General features: G+C 43.6%; 1 protein-coding gene across 2 annotated transcripts; it reads right to left on the bottom strand.

Moving 5' to 3' along the window:
• Window positions 1–3386: 3386 nt before the first annotated feature.
• Window positions 3387–6424, bottom strand: gpr78b (G protein-coupled receptor 78b). Of its 2 annotated transcripts, none has more exons than XM_010887860.3 (3): window positions 5405–6424; window positions 5086–5199; window positions 3387–3763 (listed from the first exon to the last, which is right to left on the bottom strand). In XM_010887860.3, the coding sequence occupies exons 1-3, from the start codon at window positions 6070–6072 to the stop codon at window positions 3526–3528; spliced, it is 1020 nt and encodes a 339-aa protein (XP_010886162.1). In that variant the 5' UTR covers window positions 6073–6424; the 3' UTR covers window positions 3387–3525. The 2 variants fall into 2 exon arrangements, with proteins under 2 accessions (XP_010886162.1, XP_034146312.1); XM_034290421.1 differs by having other exon boundaries at window positions 6080–6424.
• Between the last annotated feature and the right edge of the window lie 11452 nt (window positions 6425–17876).

Raw genomic sequence — 17876 nt, 5'->3', positions numbered from 1 at the left:
CGCAAGTAAACTTTCTGAAATACACCTGTTACCAATACATATACAAGTTTGCCCATTCATTTATACTAATTTCTTATTTAGTGTAGTAAAAAAAAATAATATTGGGTAATGTGTACAGTGGGCACTTTCCCGACGCCTTTTGCTCGACCTCGATCGAGCTATTGATCCCTTTCAAACATCAGCAATAATGTATCCTAAGAAAAAATGTCACTATACATTATATCCCTCACAACTTCCCTAGTAACCCAGTGGATAGATAAAATATTCATGCATTTATGATATGATTATTAAATTGGTACAGTAATAGATTGCAAAGATTGGAGACAGTGTGGACAGTCCAGGCAAGGAGTGTAAAACGATAATAAAATGGCTGCTATTCGAATTTCCTGTTTGACAAACACTTTCGGCGGGCATTAGTTCCAATAATTTTACATTTTGGAAATGGATCTAGGGATTTGACCGGTAGACTTTCCAAATGAAAATAGTACAGCACCTTGGCCCAGTTCTCTTAACACATGAAGTTGAGTAAAAAAATTATATTTAATTGAGCGCTTATTCATCAGGTATGACTGAGAAGTTCTTATTTTCATCAATGACCACCAGCAATTAGGGTTAACTGCCTTCCTCAAGGCCATACCGACATTTCTGTTCCACCTTGCCACTCAGGGTTTCAATCTAACAACTTTTTGGTTACTGGTCAGATGCTTCTAACCACTAGGCTACCCTACTACCCACACAATTTGACTAATTAGCCAGACGTTAGTCTTGGGTAGGCTAAGGTTTGTTTATCTCAAACATTTCAAGTCATCAGTGGGTGATATGTACCAGTTACGTTTGTATCGTGATATGGCCTTCTGAGTTTTGTGTAATATTGCTAATAAGACATTTCCACTATGGACAAATTCTGGTCAAAATCTTCAAGAGCACTATAGCCAACAATACTTCTTAGGATATTTCCTTAGCTGTGTGTTACATTTGGTGGCTTGATCACAAAAACCTGTTGAAAGTCATTCATCAGAATTATTGTTTATATTTTTAGTTTAGTTTTCTAGTTGGTAGATAACATTACAACATTATTTTTATTTTATTTTTAATGTCTTTACCCTAACAGGAAATCCAAAAGGTGGACATTTGGCAGGCTTTCCAGATCTTTAAAATGTCCCTGTTTGATACCAAAAAGTATAAATGATTGATATATGTTTCTGCTGGGACATTGTCATTGGCATATGTAAGGTGTAGTGACAAAAATGCTGAACAGACTGAGGCACCTGCAAAACAACTGGGGATACATCTGCCAAAATTTAATTGCAGATGGGCATTAGATATTACATGTAAAAAATAAAAAAAAAAGTTTGATTGTTATTTGACAGCTTTATTGCACATTTTTCACCAACAGCTTTACTCAAACACTGCCAAAATACAGCAAGTGGTTTACAGAATAAAATAAACTTGTGCCTAGTATATCTAAAGAAAGTTCTGATATTCAAAAGCCAAACAGTCATATATTGAATTCTGGCACAAACACAATTACATGTTTAAAGCACTTACTTGTACATAACATTCTTCTGCTATTAGCACATTTGTTTTATATTATGATAATCTAAAGAAATAAATATGATGGTTTCTCATACAGTGCAAAATAGTTTGATAAAGGTAACATCAGTTATTTATAAATATCTATATAAACACTTCCAGCAATCTCCTAGCAAAATAAAGAGGCTACTATATACAATAGTACAAATCAATTGAAGTCAAAAGTGTCTTTTATACCTGTAGTACATTCAGTTACAACACGCTAATATCTTGGTAAACATGATATTTGCCTTTGGCTCTTGTAACTAGCTCTGAGAGAAATACAAAGTGCATCATTAATTCAGTGATTGACATGAAATTGTGACCAACTGCAATAGAAGTCTAAAGCCCAGTCTGTAAACTCATAACATGGCCATCTAGTTGGCAGGACTTGCCTCGGCGAATAGCATTAATCGAAAAAGTACGCATTTTCTAATTTGAGAAATAGCTTGACACCTCTTAGAAATTGCAGCGGTGCCCCGTTGGTTGCTAGCCAGCAGCTGGTGAGCTTTCCCTGCCTCCTGTACACTGTTGATGTATCAGACAACCAAAAACAAACTCCTGTCTAATGGTGAAGTCTCCTTTCCCGTCTGTGTGGAAAGTCTCTTGCCAGTTCATGGCTAAATCTCCCCCACTCTTCTGAAATTCGAAAGATTCGACATTGTGATTCATCCAAATAATCAGTGGGGTAAAAAAAAACAAAAAAAACATTTGCTAGCTGTTACCACCCACCGTGTCGCCGCGTTCCCCTGCTCAAACGTTGCACGCATCAGTCAGCGGTCGCATGCCACGTCATCAACCGTGTCATCGCCTGACAGTTGGCTGCATGACGAGGTCAGCGACCCCTGGGCAGAGGAACGCACCCACAGTCAACAACAGCTTCTACCGTTTACACCAACGTGCGGCCGTCCAGGAAGGACCTGACTGCACTTCATAGCACTTTTGTGCTATATGTACGCGTGAATGTGGCTATGTAAAACCCCTTCAGAGATTGGGTTGTCAGGGTAGAGGAGATCCCCTTGTTCCTTGCCACATCTCTGCCACGACTCGACCGTGTGCCAGCTGACTCAATGGTGTTCAGGTCCGGTGTGTGTGCGTGTGTGTGTGTGCGTGTGTGTGTGTGCGATTGTGCGTGTGTGTGTGTGCGATTGTGTGTGTGTTTGTGTGTGTGGGTGGCTCTGCCATTGAATCGTGGACCATCAGACGTCCTTGTTTACCAATACAGTCCAGAGCAAACATCCCTGACTGTAATCATCCCTGGCACAGTCTATCTGCCCCCCCCCCCCGTGTTTCTCCTGTCTCTTCAAGGCACCTCCTCCTATTCACCCCCCCCCCCGTGTTTCTCCTGTCTCTTCTAGGCACCTCCTCCTATTCACCCCCCCGTGTTTCTCCTGTCTATTCAAGGCACCTCCTCCTATTCACCCCCCCCCCGTGTTTCTCCTGTCTCTTCTAGGCACCTCCTCCTATTCACCCCCCCCCCCCGTGTTTCTCCTGTCTCTTCAAGGCACCTCCTCCTATTCACCCCCCCCCGTGTTTCTCCTGTCTCTTCTAGGCACCTCCTCCTATTCACCCCCCCCCCCCGTGTTTCTCCTGTCTCTTCAAGGCACCTCCTCCTATTCACCCCCCCCCCGTGTTTCTCCTGTCTCTTCTAGGCACCTCCTCCTATTCACCCCCCCCCCCCCCCCCCCCCGTGTTTCTCCTGTCTCTTCTAGGCACCTCCTCCTATTCACCCCCCTCGGTCATTTCTTCCTACAACCTCTGCCCCCCTCATCATTTTCTATTTCACTCCCCCCCCCCCCATCTCTATCTCTCTCGTCTCTCCCTTTCTCATTCTCGCTATCCCTCCTCCTCATCCCTCCTGCTCTTTCACCTCCTAAACCCTCCCCACAACGGAAACCTGTGTCTTGGCTCTGTCTGTCCGGCGCTATGTCTGTCACGTCGGTTACGACGCGGTTAGCTGATCCTCTGCAGGGAGTAGTCGTTCTCCGTGTCCAGAGAGCTGTTGTGGCCCGACGAGGGGTAGAGGTCGCGGCGGAGCAGACGGTTCACGATGGTGACCAGGACCTTCTTGTACTGCTGACGCAGGAGGGAGTAGGCGAAGGGGTCGGAGGCGGCCTTGCCGTAGGTCAGGCACTTACTGACGATCCCCCAGTGGCGGTTAATGCCCACGACGGGAATTAGCTCAGTCAGCCTGAAGGGGGGGGTCAAGGGTCAAGTTAGAGCTTGGAAAATAACCTTTCAGAAAAGGGCAAATGTTATCTGACATGTGGAAGCGTTGTCTTGCACCCAGTCGGGGTTTGCTGTCTTGCGGTAGCACAGTTGTTATTGCATAAAACACTGAGCAGCTCTGAGGTTGTGAGGAAGAATAGAATAAATGAGCCTGTGTTAGTGGGTCCTAAAAACAGCTTGGGCAAAAGGCATTAAACCCACATTATCGTGTGTGAACCTTTCCTCAAAGTAAATATGTACACGGTCAACATTGCTGCAATAACGTAGCCCGCTGGAAAATGCAGAAATGCTACGATGCACTTGAGTGATAGAGGATAAATCCTGGTAATTAGCACCAAATTCCCCCTCATCAGGTCATTACAGCTATTCACAGGGGATGAGAGAATATGCCAATTACTCAGAACGTTTTTTTCCTCGCTTATAATTATCTTCATTCCACTCCTCCCGCCTCCGGACCCCACCTCTCAGCCCCACAAACACATATTGTCTAAGGCACTGTCCACTACTGTTGCCTGCCTGCATGGGATGTCCTTTCATTTGCCTTCAGGCATTTGTGTTGTCTCCAAAGGGAGGTCGTGGTCTGATGAATCTCAAAACATTTCCCCTGGATTGATGCTGAGTTCTGTGGAAGCCCTGTTCTCCCCAGCCAGACACCTGCCCACAACTCAATCCCCCCCCCCCCGGGCCACGCTGAGCTTTTTTGGAAATTGAAGTCTGCATGTGTGATGAATGTAATCTCATGGTTCGTTGAAATGACATAACAGCTGGAAATGGGTTGTTTAATGAAAGATGTTTTCCACAGAGATCTTGCCACGAACATGTTGAACCCTCATTGGGTGAAATTGAATAAAATCTTGTGTTGTGCATGTTGACTCAAATTTTCTTCTGAATTAAAAAAATGTATACCCCCTGTTTATTTGCTGAGTGATAAGGTTTGTAAAAATATAAATAAACCAGGGTTGGCCAATCTTGATCCTCAAAGGTTTAAACGTTTCAGTTTTTTTTCCTACCTGTTGATAATTGGCCTCACCTGGTGCCCTAAGTCTCGGTTAGTCGCTGATTAGAAGGACAGGATGAAAACCAGAGGTGTTTCGGCCCTCCAGGACCCAGACTGGGCAGCCCTTTGATGATGACCTAATGTATTCGCAAAGTCCGTTCACCTGGTGGCGTGTTAATCTTATAAAGGCCTGTTATAACCACCTTAATAACGTGTGTTTATGTTAGACGGAAAATACGAAAGCGAGTTCAGCTGGCTACATCCTAGGTCAATGGAAATGCACTTACCTCGTAATAACATAAGGAGCGAAACAAATGATGAACGACCCGATGAAAATGCTGATCTTCTTGGTTGCTCTCTGTTTCCTCCTCTTTTGCTCCACGAGACATCTTTGTTTCACACTGAAAATAGGAAGTGACAAATATTACTCAAGCAAAAATACACTACAAAATATTTTATATTGAATATTTTAATATTTTTTATCTAGACCTTCAAAGCGTTGATAACGCCGCCTGTTTTAGCATACTGTAAGGTCATGTACGGCCAATAATAAATAATATTGATTGCAAACCTAGTGAATGAAAGTATATATATGTATATACGTACGTTGGATGAATATCCACTAGCAAGAACAAGGTCTGCATTGTTATAATGTCAATCCTCTTGCAGTGAAAACGTGCAACTTTTAACACCTTGAAATAGGTGAAGCACAGAATTAACAGGGAGAGCATGAAACTAGTGGCATGGAAAACGACCGTGAAAATTGTAAACTTTATCCTGTCGCCCTCCTCGCTCAAATGCAATGTGCACGAGGCGTAAATGTGGCTATAGTCAACCCAGGAGAAAAGGAGCGCGATGACAGAAAACGCAAGGGAGTGGAGCCACGAGTAGCACATCATGATCACCGCGTCCTTGTAGCGCATTTTACTGGAGTAACTTAAGGGGAAGACCACCGCTATCCACCGGTCTATACTAAGTGCTGCCATACTCAACATGGTGTTCGCAGTCAGAAAGGTCTCCAGAAAGCTCACTGTATGGCAAAGACAATCCCCAAAAGGCTGCTGGTTCCTGATAATCCCCATCAATGTCGATGGCATGTTTAAAAGGGTGATAAGTATGTTGCAGAAAGACAGGTTCATGGTGAATATACCGGGCACCTGTCTGCGGATCTCGGTGCTCTGGACGAAACATAGCAGCACCAGCAAGTTCGACAACAACGAGACAATTGCGATCACAACAATGAACAACGCGAATATACTTTCCGCAAAGTCCATGTCTCACTTGTAAAACTCGACCAGCGTTTTAAATGCGCCCGTAGATAATATACGCGTAATATCCACCATGGTTCCACCGTCTTTCACATCCAATGGGTCCTCATTCCAGAACGTAACTTCTACAAGCCTTGCGGTTTCCAAGTTGGTGGAGAGCTGTCCAGAGTGCTGAAGCGGGGAGACGCGCGCGCGCTCCTCTTCGCAGAGGGACCATCGTGTTTCTTTTAACTTGTGTATCCTTCCACTCTCACTTCTGACCGACCAGGTACTTTCAACGGAATTCTTTGGTATGTGTCACTGGGGGTGCAGGTCTCTCATGGGCGGATGTCTTGTGCCTCCTCTCCACACGACCACCTCGGCATGAAACTGGTGGAATAGCTACGTACTGTCTGGTGCGCGATACATGGACTGTTTGGAGTTTGCGCAGTCCAGTGCAAAGTCCTTTGAATATTAATATTGAGCTACCACGTGAGAAAAAATAGTGTCATCCACGGAAGACATGGGGGAGTTATTCCGTCATTTCATTTTCGTTTTTTTTGTGCTCCTGCGTTCGTGCGGCGCAAGGCAAACACAGCCGCAATTGTTCTTTCAGATAATTAGTTCTACGAAACAACTTCCCTCCTTTTTTGATGAAACGTTCCCAAATCGATAGCCTAGTGCGCATGACGGCGACGGGCCTCACGAAGTGGTACCATGTGCACCTTGGAGGTGCGTGCAAGGAAACCAGTAAATTGATCGGTTTCCCTAACATCAATTATGAATGAACCCTGACCATGTTCTGTAAGGGTGTTCCGACTAAAATGTGTGTCACTTGAGTTTTGTAGTCCATGAATCACCCGTCTGGAACTAGAGGTACGCAGCACTTTATCAAATATATTCCTTCAACTGCTAAAACAATATAAACGCCGACAGATGGGCAGCAAAGGAGTTTTTATATAAATGCAGGATGATTGTGTAATATTTGACTGGAGATTGGCATGCCACAGAAAGTCAAACAGGAAAATTATTAGGTGTTTGCAAATTCAACAAGAAACAACTGTTTCCTAACATGAAGCATAAGGTACATCCCTATGTTTCAGGCCATAGAATAATGAACTCCCCACCGAAGCTAATGAAACAGAACCCCAACGTATTATTATGCACAACTTAATGTGGAACCTGACTAATACAACCCCCCATTCTCAGCCTTATGTAAATACAGTGTATTTTATCGAACAGCAGCATTAGAAGTTAAACAGACAGGATAACACACGAGTCCTCAATTAGCAAGAGTCACTAAGGGTCAGGCGCGTATAGATCAATGTAGGTAAACGCACATGTACCTTTGGTCACAGTTTTTGTACGATGCACAAATGAGTTACAACGGACTCGTACATTAGTTGTACGATGCACAAATGAGTTACAACGGACTCGTACATTAGTTGTACGAGTCCAGTTTGTTAGAACTTCAAGGGTTTAGCCATGGTAGGGATGGTTCTAGACACAAGAGCTAGCTCAGGGCCCCCACTGCTAGAGAGCCACAGACTGCTAGGGGAGAAGGGGCCCCAAATCAAATTTTGCCTACGCCCCCGAAAAGCTAGAGCCGGCACTGAGCTGTGGCGATAAATATTCAGCCAGAATATGAATGCTGAAGGGGCGTGATAGTGACCATGACATCACCAATACTAATGAGGCTCACGGCTCCCCTAAGTCATCTACAGTATAACAGTGACAAGACAGCACTGCACTGTGGGAGTGTGTGTGTGTGCCGGTGTGTGCGTGTGTGGGTGGGCGGGTGTGTGTGCGTGAGTCACAGAGTCAGGGAGGTGAGGCAGCGACTGATGTCAGTTCCTTGCAAACGACTGATGGACCGGCCGTGAGTGGGGATGGCTGCAGCTGAGCTCCTGGGGGAAGAGTGTACAGCTATTTATAGCCACGACGGGGTGTCACCTCTAATAAAGCTCTCCCGTCCTCTGCTATGTTAGCTAACCTGAGGTGGGCACCGGGGTGACTGGGCGATGACGCTCACTATTCGGTCCTAATCGTGATTTTGTTCTCGGGAGGGGGGGGGGGGGGGGTTCTTGTAGTTGTTAGTGCTTTTTTTTTTAAGGACAACGAGTCTGGATTAATCATGGCTCTGAGTGTATACTGTGCCGTGGAGTGTGTTTCCTGTCCTCTGAGCAGTTTTGGGGGATTTGCCCGGCACCAAGGAAGCTTTGATCACCCTTGTCACCCTTGTCAGAGAACCACTGCGTTGAGTTTGCACGTCTGTGTGCTCACATTGGGCAATGCAGTGGTCAGGACGTCTTTCTGCTGAAGCGTGAAGTGGTGTTCTGTGGCTTGTACATAACCATGGTTGACCTTCACACAAACTGACAGACGTGGCACCTAAGGAAAGCAACTCAAGTGCTTTAGATGATCTGGGAAAGTTGTTATTCCTCCTGTTATTCCCCTGTTATTTCTCAATATATTTATATATATTCTTCCATAATTTCCCCTGTTATTCTTCCATAATTTCTTAGTATGTCTCCGTTGTTCCCCTGTTAATATTCTGGTTTTTCACTATTATTCCCCCTGTTCCCTGTTTTTCATGTTATTCCCCTTTTAATCCATAGTTATTCTCAGTTATTCCTCTAATAATTCCCCATTATTCCCATATTATTCCTGTGTTCTTTTTATTTAACTCTGCACCAGGAGTCTAAACACAGCAGATAAAGCCACTGACGAAGCCAGCATGGCCAATTCTCACAGAAGCCCATGTGAACCGCCAATTATGGGATATCAAACAAGTGCCCAGTCCACACTGCTACAACCCGTTTGTCCGGGGGCCGCGGCAAAGAGTCGGCACATTCAATCCCAGCAAATATTGATCACAAACAAAGAGGATAATACTGCGATCACAAAGAGTGACGTGCCCAGTGCTTTTATTTCCAACACCTACCGTATACAGACGCACCTGTTGTTTTCCAAGTAGAGGGCTTGGACCGTCGCCGAGCTTGATGCCACAGACGGACCTTCGTCTTGATGTCTGGGTAGATGCCATGGGCGTGTGTCCTTCTGTGCGAGTCAATCATTGTAGTTTCATGTTCTCTAAGTGTCACTATCCCCCAAAATGTTGGATTGTTTGGTTCTAGGTGTGGCCTGGCGCTAAAATAGGCCCGTGTTTGAACCGGGGCGTACCTTTCCGCGGGTGCCTCGGTGAACTACTAGATGGTGTTGGTGCTTTGTCTTTATAGGCATACCCCTTCTGTCATCTGAATTGGTTGTTTGAGGTGACTGTAACCTGGATTGGCTTAACTCTGTCACTGATACTTTTTTTTAAATAATATTTGTCTTGACTTTAATCCCACTCAACTGATTTCTGAACCTACATTAATTAATGAAAGAAATCCAGCAAATTTTGTGCTGATTGATGTATAAAAAAAAAATGCCCCCATTATTCCCTCATTATTCCTATTTTATTCATTGACTTGTTGTTCCCCTATGAAATTCCCTTTCGTCACCCTGTTATTCCCCTTGCTATTAGACTGACACTTTAAGATGTATTTTATTTTATTGCTTACTTTTATATTTCGTCTTATATATTATTTTTATTCGAAAGCATTACCGGTGCCTGCACTGTTTAGGACCTTAATGGAAACCAAGCATTTCATTGCTAACAACGCTGTTGTTTAATGTTTAATGACAAATAAACGTGAACTTATTTCCCCTAGGTTGAAAGTATGCCTGGCGTGTCTGTCAGAGTGTACTGAAGCCGCCTTAGAATAGCAGCCTTTTGTGACCTACCCGAAGGTATGTAGCAAAGGACTCTTGGGAAGTCACCTTTAGAACTGAGGAAACCAACAGAATCAACAACACACAGCCATGTGTCCTGGAGTGACATTACATAATGTGCATTCCAAGAAAAGCTTCCTGCACAATGGACTGATCCAAAAGTGGTAGTTGGCATGAGCATCTCCTTACAGAGGAGTACACTTTGGAGCCTGTCAGAATGTCTACATGCCTCTTCCTAGTGGCAACAGGAAAATGACTCACTTCCTACACTGGAAAAAAAAACGAGAGAGAAATAAAAACAGAGCTGGGCTCGGCCAGAGACATATATTTCTCTAGGCCTATATACACGACTGATATTGTTCATTATCTAGATGTATGTGGGCTGGGCGGTTGATTGCCTGCCATGTGTAATGTTCACTAGAATGACCAGGCAGTGACAGATGGGCCGTCTGTAGTGCATCCACCTTACAGAGACCTGTATGTAAACTGGTCCAAAACATCAGACACAAGCACTAAACGCACAGCGGCACCCGGGTCTAGGGGCTATTTTGATGCGATTCCTGTTGATGGATATGTTTGCGACTCTGTTACTTTGTTCATGTCAGCTACATTGGGCGGATTGGCCATCTGGCAATTCTGACAAATGCCAGATGGGCTGGAGCATTTATTTTTTCTGGTGGGCTGGTCACAGTTAACACGGAAATATTGTAAAGCACGGACAAATAAAATTACATAGATGGCACGATTCAAGTGTTATTCTAATCTTTTAAGAGCCTTTGGCTGATCAGTAGACAACCACTGACCATTCTGCATGGATGGGCCTGAAAGGTTTTCACGCAAAACTCCAAAAGTGGCGTTGCTGGCTCGCTGGGGCCTGCTGTTGTAACAAACCAGACACTCCAGCCTTCTTTCTGGAATACCTGAGTAGTTTATTCATGATATTTGTGAATAAATCCCTATAGCCCTGTTTATATCTGGTGCTAAAACACATCCTTTGTCCCAATCCCATCCATATTGTGATTGTGCACACATTTCAGACAGTCTTTTAGACAGTTATCTGATCAAATCTTACTGGTTTAAAAACAAACAGAATTGGGTCAAGATCTGGACAAGATCTGGACAAGATCGCAATGAAGGACGCAAGTCAGAGCCGTGTGTAATCAGGGCCCATGAATGACTAATGTATAATGGCGCCTGGTGCCACCAAATGTAACGTGTGGTTGCATTATTGACACCAGGGGAAATTGTCAGTCTGGAGCCCTGTAATATTCAGGGCAATACATATGCCAGGCACTGATTTGCAATCTAGCGTAAATTGCTAGCTTGGCTTCATAACATGTTAGAATTCAGAAGACAGCCATGGAACAGAAGGAGTCCAGTGACAGCGCTCAATAGGGAGGCAAACAAAATGGTCAGAGTGGAGGCACAGATCTCCTGGTGAGTTGTACCTCCAGTGGGGTTTTTACATATTGCATTTGTTTCAGACGTGAGCTGGCTTACAAACGAGGAGGAGGATCACATCCCGCAGTCAGTCCCCCGCATGTCTTGCTGTGTCTGCTCATGGTCAGGGGGTATATGTGGGAATGGGGCATGTTTGATTGGTGGGCCTCCTGGAGGGCGGAGTGATGTGGCCCGGGTTATGGATAAATGGCCAGGGATGGATTCCTTTTCCAATCCACTCATGGTCAGTAATCTGTGCAACAGGTTGTTTTATGTCTGCGTACAAAAAGGAAAATGGCACTGCAGAGTTTTGACGGAAGACTGTAAATCAACTCATTAAAACAAATGGAACTGTCGTATTCTATATTTTAAGAAGAACCGCCTCAAAATGTGATTGTGACCTGGGCCACATTTAACATGGCATATTCTGATATTGACCACTGCATTGCCACTGCATTGCCCATGGCATATTCTGATCTGATATTCTAATATTTCACTGCCACGTGTTCATTATCCATTTGCAACTCTGCTTCTCATCAACAGTATGTTGTTTAATTCTAAACAGCCCAAAATAAACCACAATAGAATATTATAGTGACTGCGCGCTGAATTGCGTTCACACAACACAATAGTTCTGGAGTGAGTCTTCAGAATTTTATTAGACATCTGTTGTGAATTTTTTTTTTAAATTGAAACTTAAGACAGCCTAACAGTGTGCTGGTCAGGGAACAAAGCAGCGTGAAATGGCTTTCATGACTCATCTCCAGCTGCCACAGGTAAGCTGTGTGAATTGTTTTGATGAGTCATGTTCCCATGGCAACACAGGAGCCAGATAAGTAATCTTCCATCTTTGATGTGCTTGATGCAGATTCAAATATCTCCTGTGTAAACCCCACTCTACGTCTTTTGAGATCTCTCTTCTTAGGGATCTATTTTGTCTCAGATGTCATCACCTCACCTCTCAGAGTGCTCCAATGGTACAAAGTGTAGTACTCTTTACTGTATCTAAGCAACAGGAACCTTTTGACATGTTTTTGGGGCAATACAGCTCTATGTGATAGTTCATGCAGCAGATCCTTTTTTTCATACACCGCTCCACAAACCACAGGATTTCTGAACATCCTGCCACACAACACATCATATTGTAATCATATTTGCATACTGCATAACTGCATTCTGCATCAGTGATTAATCTATACTGTCAGTAGCCATTATATAACAATTACATTTTAGTCATTTAGCAGACGGTCTTAACCAAAGCGACTTACGGTAGCAATTGGGGATGAATGCCTTGTTCATGGGCAAAGTAACAGGTTTTTTGTTGTCTCACGGGATTCAAACCAGCAAACCTTCGGTAACCAGCTCAACACTCAAACCACTGGGCTATCTGCCTGTGTCGGCCAATACTCCCTAAAAACCCAATGTGTTTTTACACCTGACCAACCCACATACAGCAGGAAAAACAGAATAGTCTGGCCCACTTCACTTGACTACGGCCTCGCTCAACACCTCACTTATTGACCGTTTTGGTTGCCCACAGGTGGCCGAAGCCCCGTCAATCTTTTGCTTTGTTGACCGGGCCACCCTCTTATGTCGGGAGGCCACAAGAGAGACCTCACAGAGTGGACGGAGGCCTAGCAGGTCGGCATTGGGCAGGACACATTAATAATGCCTTTTAAGTTGGATGAATAGTATGGACCCCTTCAACCTGACCATAACACAGTGTGGTCACTTTTGAAAGGGCTCCTTTTTTGTTTTATTGATGACCAGGTTCAACTGCATTATTCATTTTTCACTTGTCTTTAGTATTTTTATTTTCCGGCTTAATAATGACAATACTAAACGCCCGCAATAGCCTGCTCTCTGCTTGACTACTCTTAACTGTCGCATTGTCAGACGAATACTCATTTTAATAGAGTAGAGAGAAGCAATATTTCTGAGTCGCCACATTTACTGTAGCCTCTTCGATCCCTGTGGAGCGTGGGATTGCCTTAAGGTCATGCCTGGCCTTAGATTGAAGTTCAAGTGAGAACATTCGGTGACGGCCACTGCTCACAAAGAATATAGTGGGAAAAAATCTAAGTATATTCAAAGAGAATATATAGAGAATGAATATAAATATCACATTTAACGATCTCATAAACTTTACACTAAAATAGACAACCAAAGTAGCAAAAAAGAACAAACACACACACACACACACACACACACAACTCATGGGATAAAAGCCCATCACAGTGAATACAGTGAATACAGTGAATACAGTGAGAGCGCTATGAGAGCTATGTTCAGCGCGCAGTGAGTTTTAATGTGGATGCTGGGAACAGATTGAAACAGCACAGAAAGTCAGACACACCGCATTCATTATCATCAGGAGACACGAGTTCTTTGAAGCCAGCCCAGACACCAACCAGCAGACAGGAGAGGCAGGCAGGCGGGCGGGCTGCCCTAACAGCTTCTGCAGAAGGCAATGAAAAGGGCCTCGTAAAAACCCTGGGACCAGTGATGGAGAAAACAGGAGTGTGGAGATGACAAAAACGACATTTAGGTTGTGGTCGCTAGGTGTCAAAGGTTATTCCTTGTGTTTGAATTCAGACTAAAATACAGATCTTTCAGCTAAGATATTTGGCAGGTTTTGGCAATGTGCTTACAAAGTTCATTGGTCTATATTATGTTAGGCACTGGAGCCGCGCCAAGTGAACTGGAAGTGCAGGATGTTTATAACAGTTTTGTCTATACAGCAATAATATTCTTGACGATAATGTATCCCGTTTATATTATGACTTGACGACACTCCGGAATTACATGATTATGTCAGTTGGAACCATGGAACTGATTCATTCTACTCATACTTAATGTTTTAATGCTATTGTGAGCATCCAAAGACAATTCCATTCTCGTAGAACTGCAGATGCCAGTGGACAATTGACGGTAACTTGATGAAATGCAGGGTTGTCAGAGCACTAGTTTCTGGTAACAGTCCTCGACATTACTAATGCTTTTTTCTGCATGTATTAGAGGCTTGAGTTCTGTTTCACTCAGTATTCACACTGTCTGGCAGTGAGTTGTAACAGCGAACAAAGGTAGGGCATGTCAGCTGTCCAGGTGTGCTTTGAATGTGCCCTCCTCTCACATTCTTTGCTGCTCAGTGGATATAGATAATATTTTTTATCTCACCACCTGTTCAACCCCCTATCCACACACTCATAAACAAGTACCCCCACCCCCCTCCCACACACACACAAACATACATAGAACTTGTTGTGTTAGACTTAATGAGGACCTTTAGAGGAGTAACAATTATCTGACATTTAAAAAATGGTGTTCCCTATCACTGTACCTTAACTTAACCCTAACTCCCAACCCTAAACCTGAACTCCCCAAAATCACTAAAACTATAAGCCTGAAATATATATATATATATATAGGTTTATATAGGTTGAAGGGGTGGGGGGTCAGCCTGTCAGTGCTCAGACCATACGCCGCACACTGCATCACATTGGTCTGCATGGCTGTCGTCCCAGAAGGAAGCCTCTTCTAAAGATGATGCACAAGAAAGCCCGCAAACAGTTTGCTGAAGACAAGCAGACTAAGGACATGGATTACTGGAACCATGTCCTGTGGTCTGATGAGACCAAAATAAACGTATTTGATTCAGATGTTGTCAAGCGTGTGTGGCGGCAACCAGGTGAGGAGTACACAGACAAGTGTGTCTTGCTTACAGTCTGCAGTGTCATGGTCTGGGGCTGCATGATTGCTGCCGGCACTGGGGAGCAACAGTTCATTCAGGGAACCATGAATGCCAACATGTACTGTGACATACTGAAGCAGAGCATGATCCCATCCCTTCGGAGACTGGGCCGCAGGGCAGTTTTCCAACATGATAACGACCCCAAACCCACCTCCAAGACAACCACTGCCTTGCTAAAGAAGCATATCTCCAGACCTAAACCCTATTGAGCATCTGTAGAGCATTCTCAAACGGAAGGTGGAGGAACGCAAGGTCTCTAACATCCACCAGCTCTGTGATGTCATCATGGAGGAGTGGAAGAGGACTCCAGTGGCAACCTGTGAAGCTCTGGTGAACTCCATGCCCAAGAGGGTAAAGCAGTGCTGGAAAATAATGGTGGCCACACAAAATATTGACCCTTTGGGCCCAATTTGGAAATTTTCACTTAGGGGTGTACTCACTTTTGTTGATAGTGTTTTAGACATTAATGGCTGTGTGTTGTGTTATTTTGAAGGGACAGCAAATGTACACTATTATTTAAGCTGTCCACTCACTACTTTACATTGTAGCAAAAGTGTCATTTCTTTAGTGTTGTCACATGAAATTATATAATCAAATATTTACAGAAATGTGAGGGGTGTACTCACTTTTGTGAGATACTGTATTCCTCTGTTTTCTATTCTTGTGAGGAGTTTTTGGGAAAGCTGGTACTCACACAGCACACATTTGTGCACGTACATAAGAACATGCACACACACCATCTATATCAGACTGCAGAGTTAACAGTAAAAATAGCTGAGTACTAAAAAGCATCCCTCTCTATACCCATATTAAGCATTTTGGGCGTCTGCTGTGCTTGCTCCCCGTTCACCTTTCCACAACATATACAAACGTCATCAAGGAGGAAGGAGTGCAGCATCAGAGCGGGGAAATGTCCCAGTGGGCACTGCCACAGCCGCCATGTTAGTTCCTCCATTAGATGCAGGCTAGTGTCGGCCTACCAAACAATCCCTCATATCTGGCCTGTAAGGTAGGTTGGCAAAACCACTTAGCATCTGGTTTAAAGTATTTTATTTAATAGGCCTACTGTCGATAGGACCTTTTGGCTTCGATGCAAACCCACATTGAGTGCGTCACCCGAACAACTCCATCGTAACATTGACGCATGGCAGTGCCCCGTTTTTGTGGAAAACCTGCAAAACAAAAACAAAAATTAGGAACGGTGATACTCAGATAGAGGTTCATCTTTTAGCTTGGAAATGACCTGACCCAGAGCCAAAACCACAGTTGAGTGACTATGGAATTATAAGGTCGAGGTCCTTGAAAGGCCCAGACAGAGCCCCAGCAATAAAAAAAAAATGACTTGAAGATTAGGACTTCTTTCCATATACATTTCCCACAGAACTTGAGAGAGCTCTAAAAGTTTTGTAAAGAGTGGTCAAATATTGTCAAACCGACATGTGCAAAGTTGGTAGAGACCTGTCCCAACAGACAGCTGCCTAAGGTGCTTCCACCAAAAAATAACTCAAGGCTGTAGACTTATTCAATGATTTCCGTTTGAAATGTTTAATATAGGCTGCTGGACAATTTCATTTCACAATAAAAAATCCCTCTTAAAAGTACGGAGTACTGCATGTAGAAATGAGGAGAAAAAACATTTAAATGCATGAAATATAAATGTTCAGCATTATAAAACAAGACACAATGTAACCTATCCTAAAGTACAGCCTACCGGAAATCTGACTACTTTAATTCAAGAGCTGTAAGAGAAACTAAAACTGTAGCCTACCAGTCTAATGACCGTGTTATGCATTCAAAGCAATTTAATAAAAATCGACTTAGTAAGTGATTCAGCAGTGGCAATGGGGCAACTTCCGATTTTACAACTTTCCGGCAAAATATTGGATCCCAATTTCACACTTGCAGTCATCAGAAGAATGACTCCTCCACTGTCTCGGGTGTCATTATTTTTTCAGCGGATCCATGCAGTATTAACCAGTGTTACATAAGTCTAATCAGGGAAGTAAGAGAAGGCTTCTAGAATCCTCCGCCGCACCGCCAACCGATTTCTCGTTAATCTTTAATTAAGCACAAGGTGCAGCATTGATTCATGTTCGACGGGCGCTATTTTCAGCCGTCGTCGCCTACTCTGGTATATTCTCCTGGGGAACAGGAGGGGAGTCTTTAATAGCAGAATGTACTATAAAAATCATGCTGGTAAAATGCGATTGTATTGAACAGGGCTATAGGCCATCGAGTGGAATGGTTTTGTTTCCGGACAAGTCGGATACATCATTTACAGATTGTGTCTGGTAGGCAGAAGTGGAAACATAACAAGACGGAGTGATCTAGTCTTCGCAGTAGGCCTAGGTTTCGGCGAGTAAGTAACCTATACATTTTAATTTGGATTTGGTGTTAGCTTGCGTCTAGAGTAGTCTACACTGCCACTTGCCCCATAACGTTTTACATAATTTTCAACTGCCTTTCACATCAGCCTAAAACAGCAGCAAAATCCACCCTTCCTCAAAATGTCCTGAATATTTCAGGCCGTTACGTTAAAAACAGATTTGGGCCTCTACTCAGCTATGTTAAAAGAGTAAAGAGTGCATCTAAAATTTATCATACTGTACTTAAACACGAGGTGACCTGAAACGGTCCATTCTGTCTAGCTAACCTAACGTTCCTTGCTGGTAATAGTCTATGACTTAAAATGTACAATCTCATCTTTGTTGATTAACTAATCGTGGAAAGGGAATCCAATATATTTAAATGCTCAACCTGGATTATTAATAATACATACCACCACACTTACCGCAACTAGACATAAAAAAAAATTAATTTACTTGTGTATTTACACAATAAGGCCTTCAGACCATCTTCAGCT

The sequence above is a fragment of the Esox lucius genome, chromosome 24, assembly GCF_011004845.1.
Source record: "Esox lucius isolate fEsoLuc1 chromosome 24, fEsoLuc1.pri, whole genome shotgun sequence".
Taxonomy (NCBI): domain Eukaryota; kingdom Metazoa; phylum Chordata; class Actinopteri; order Esociformes; family Esocidae; genus Esox; species Esox lucius.
Note: the sequence above shows the minus strand (reverse complement) of the source record. Positions and strands in the feature narration are given on the sequence as shown.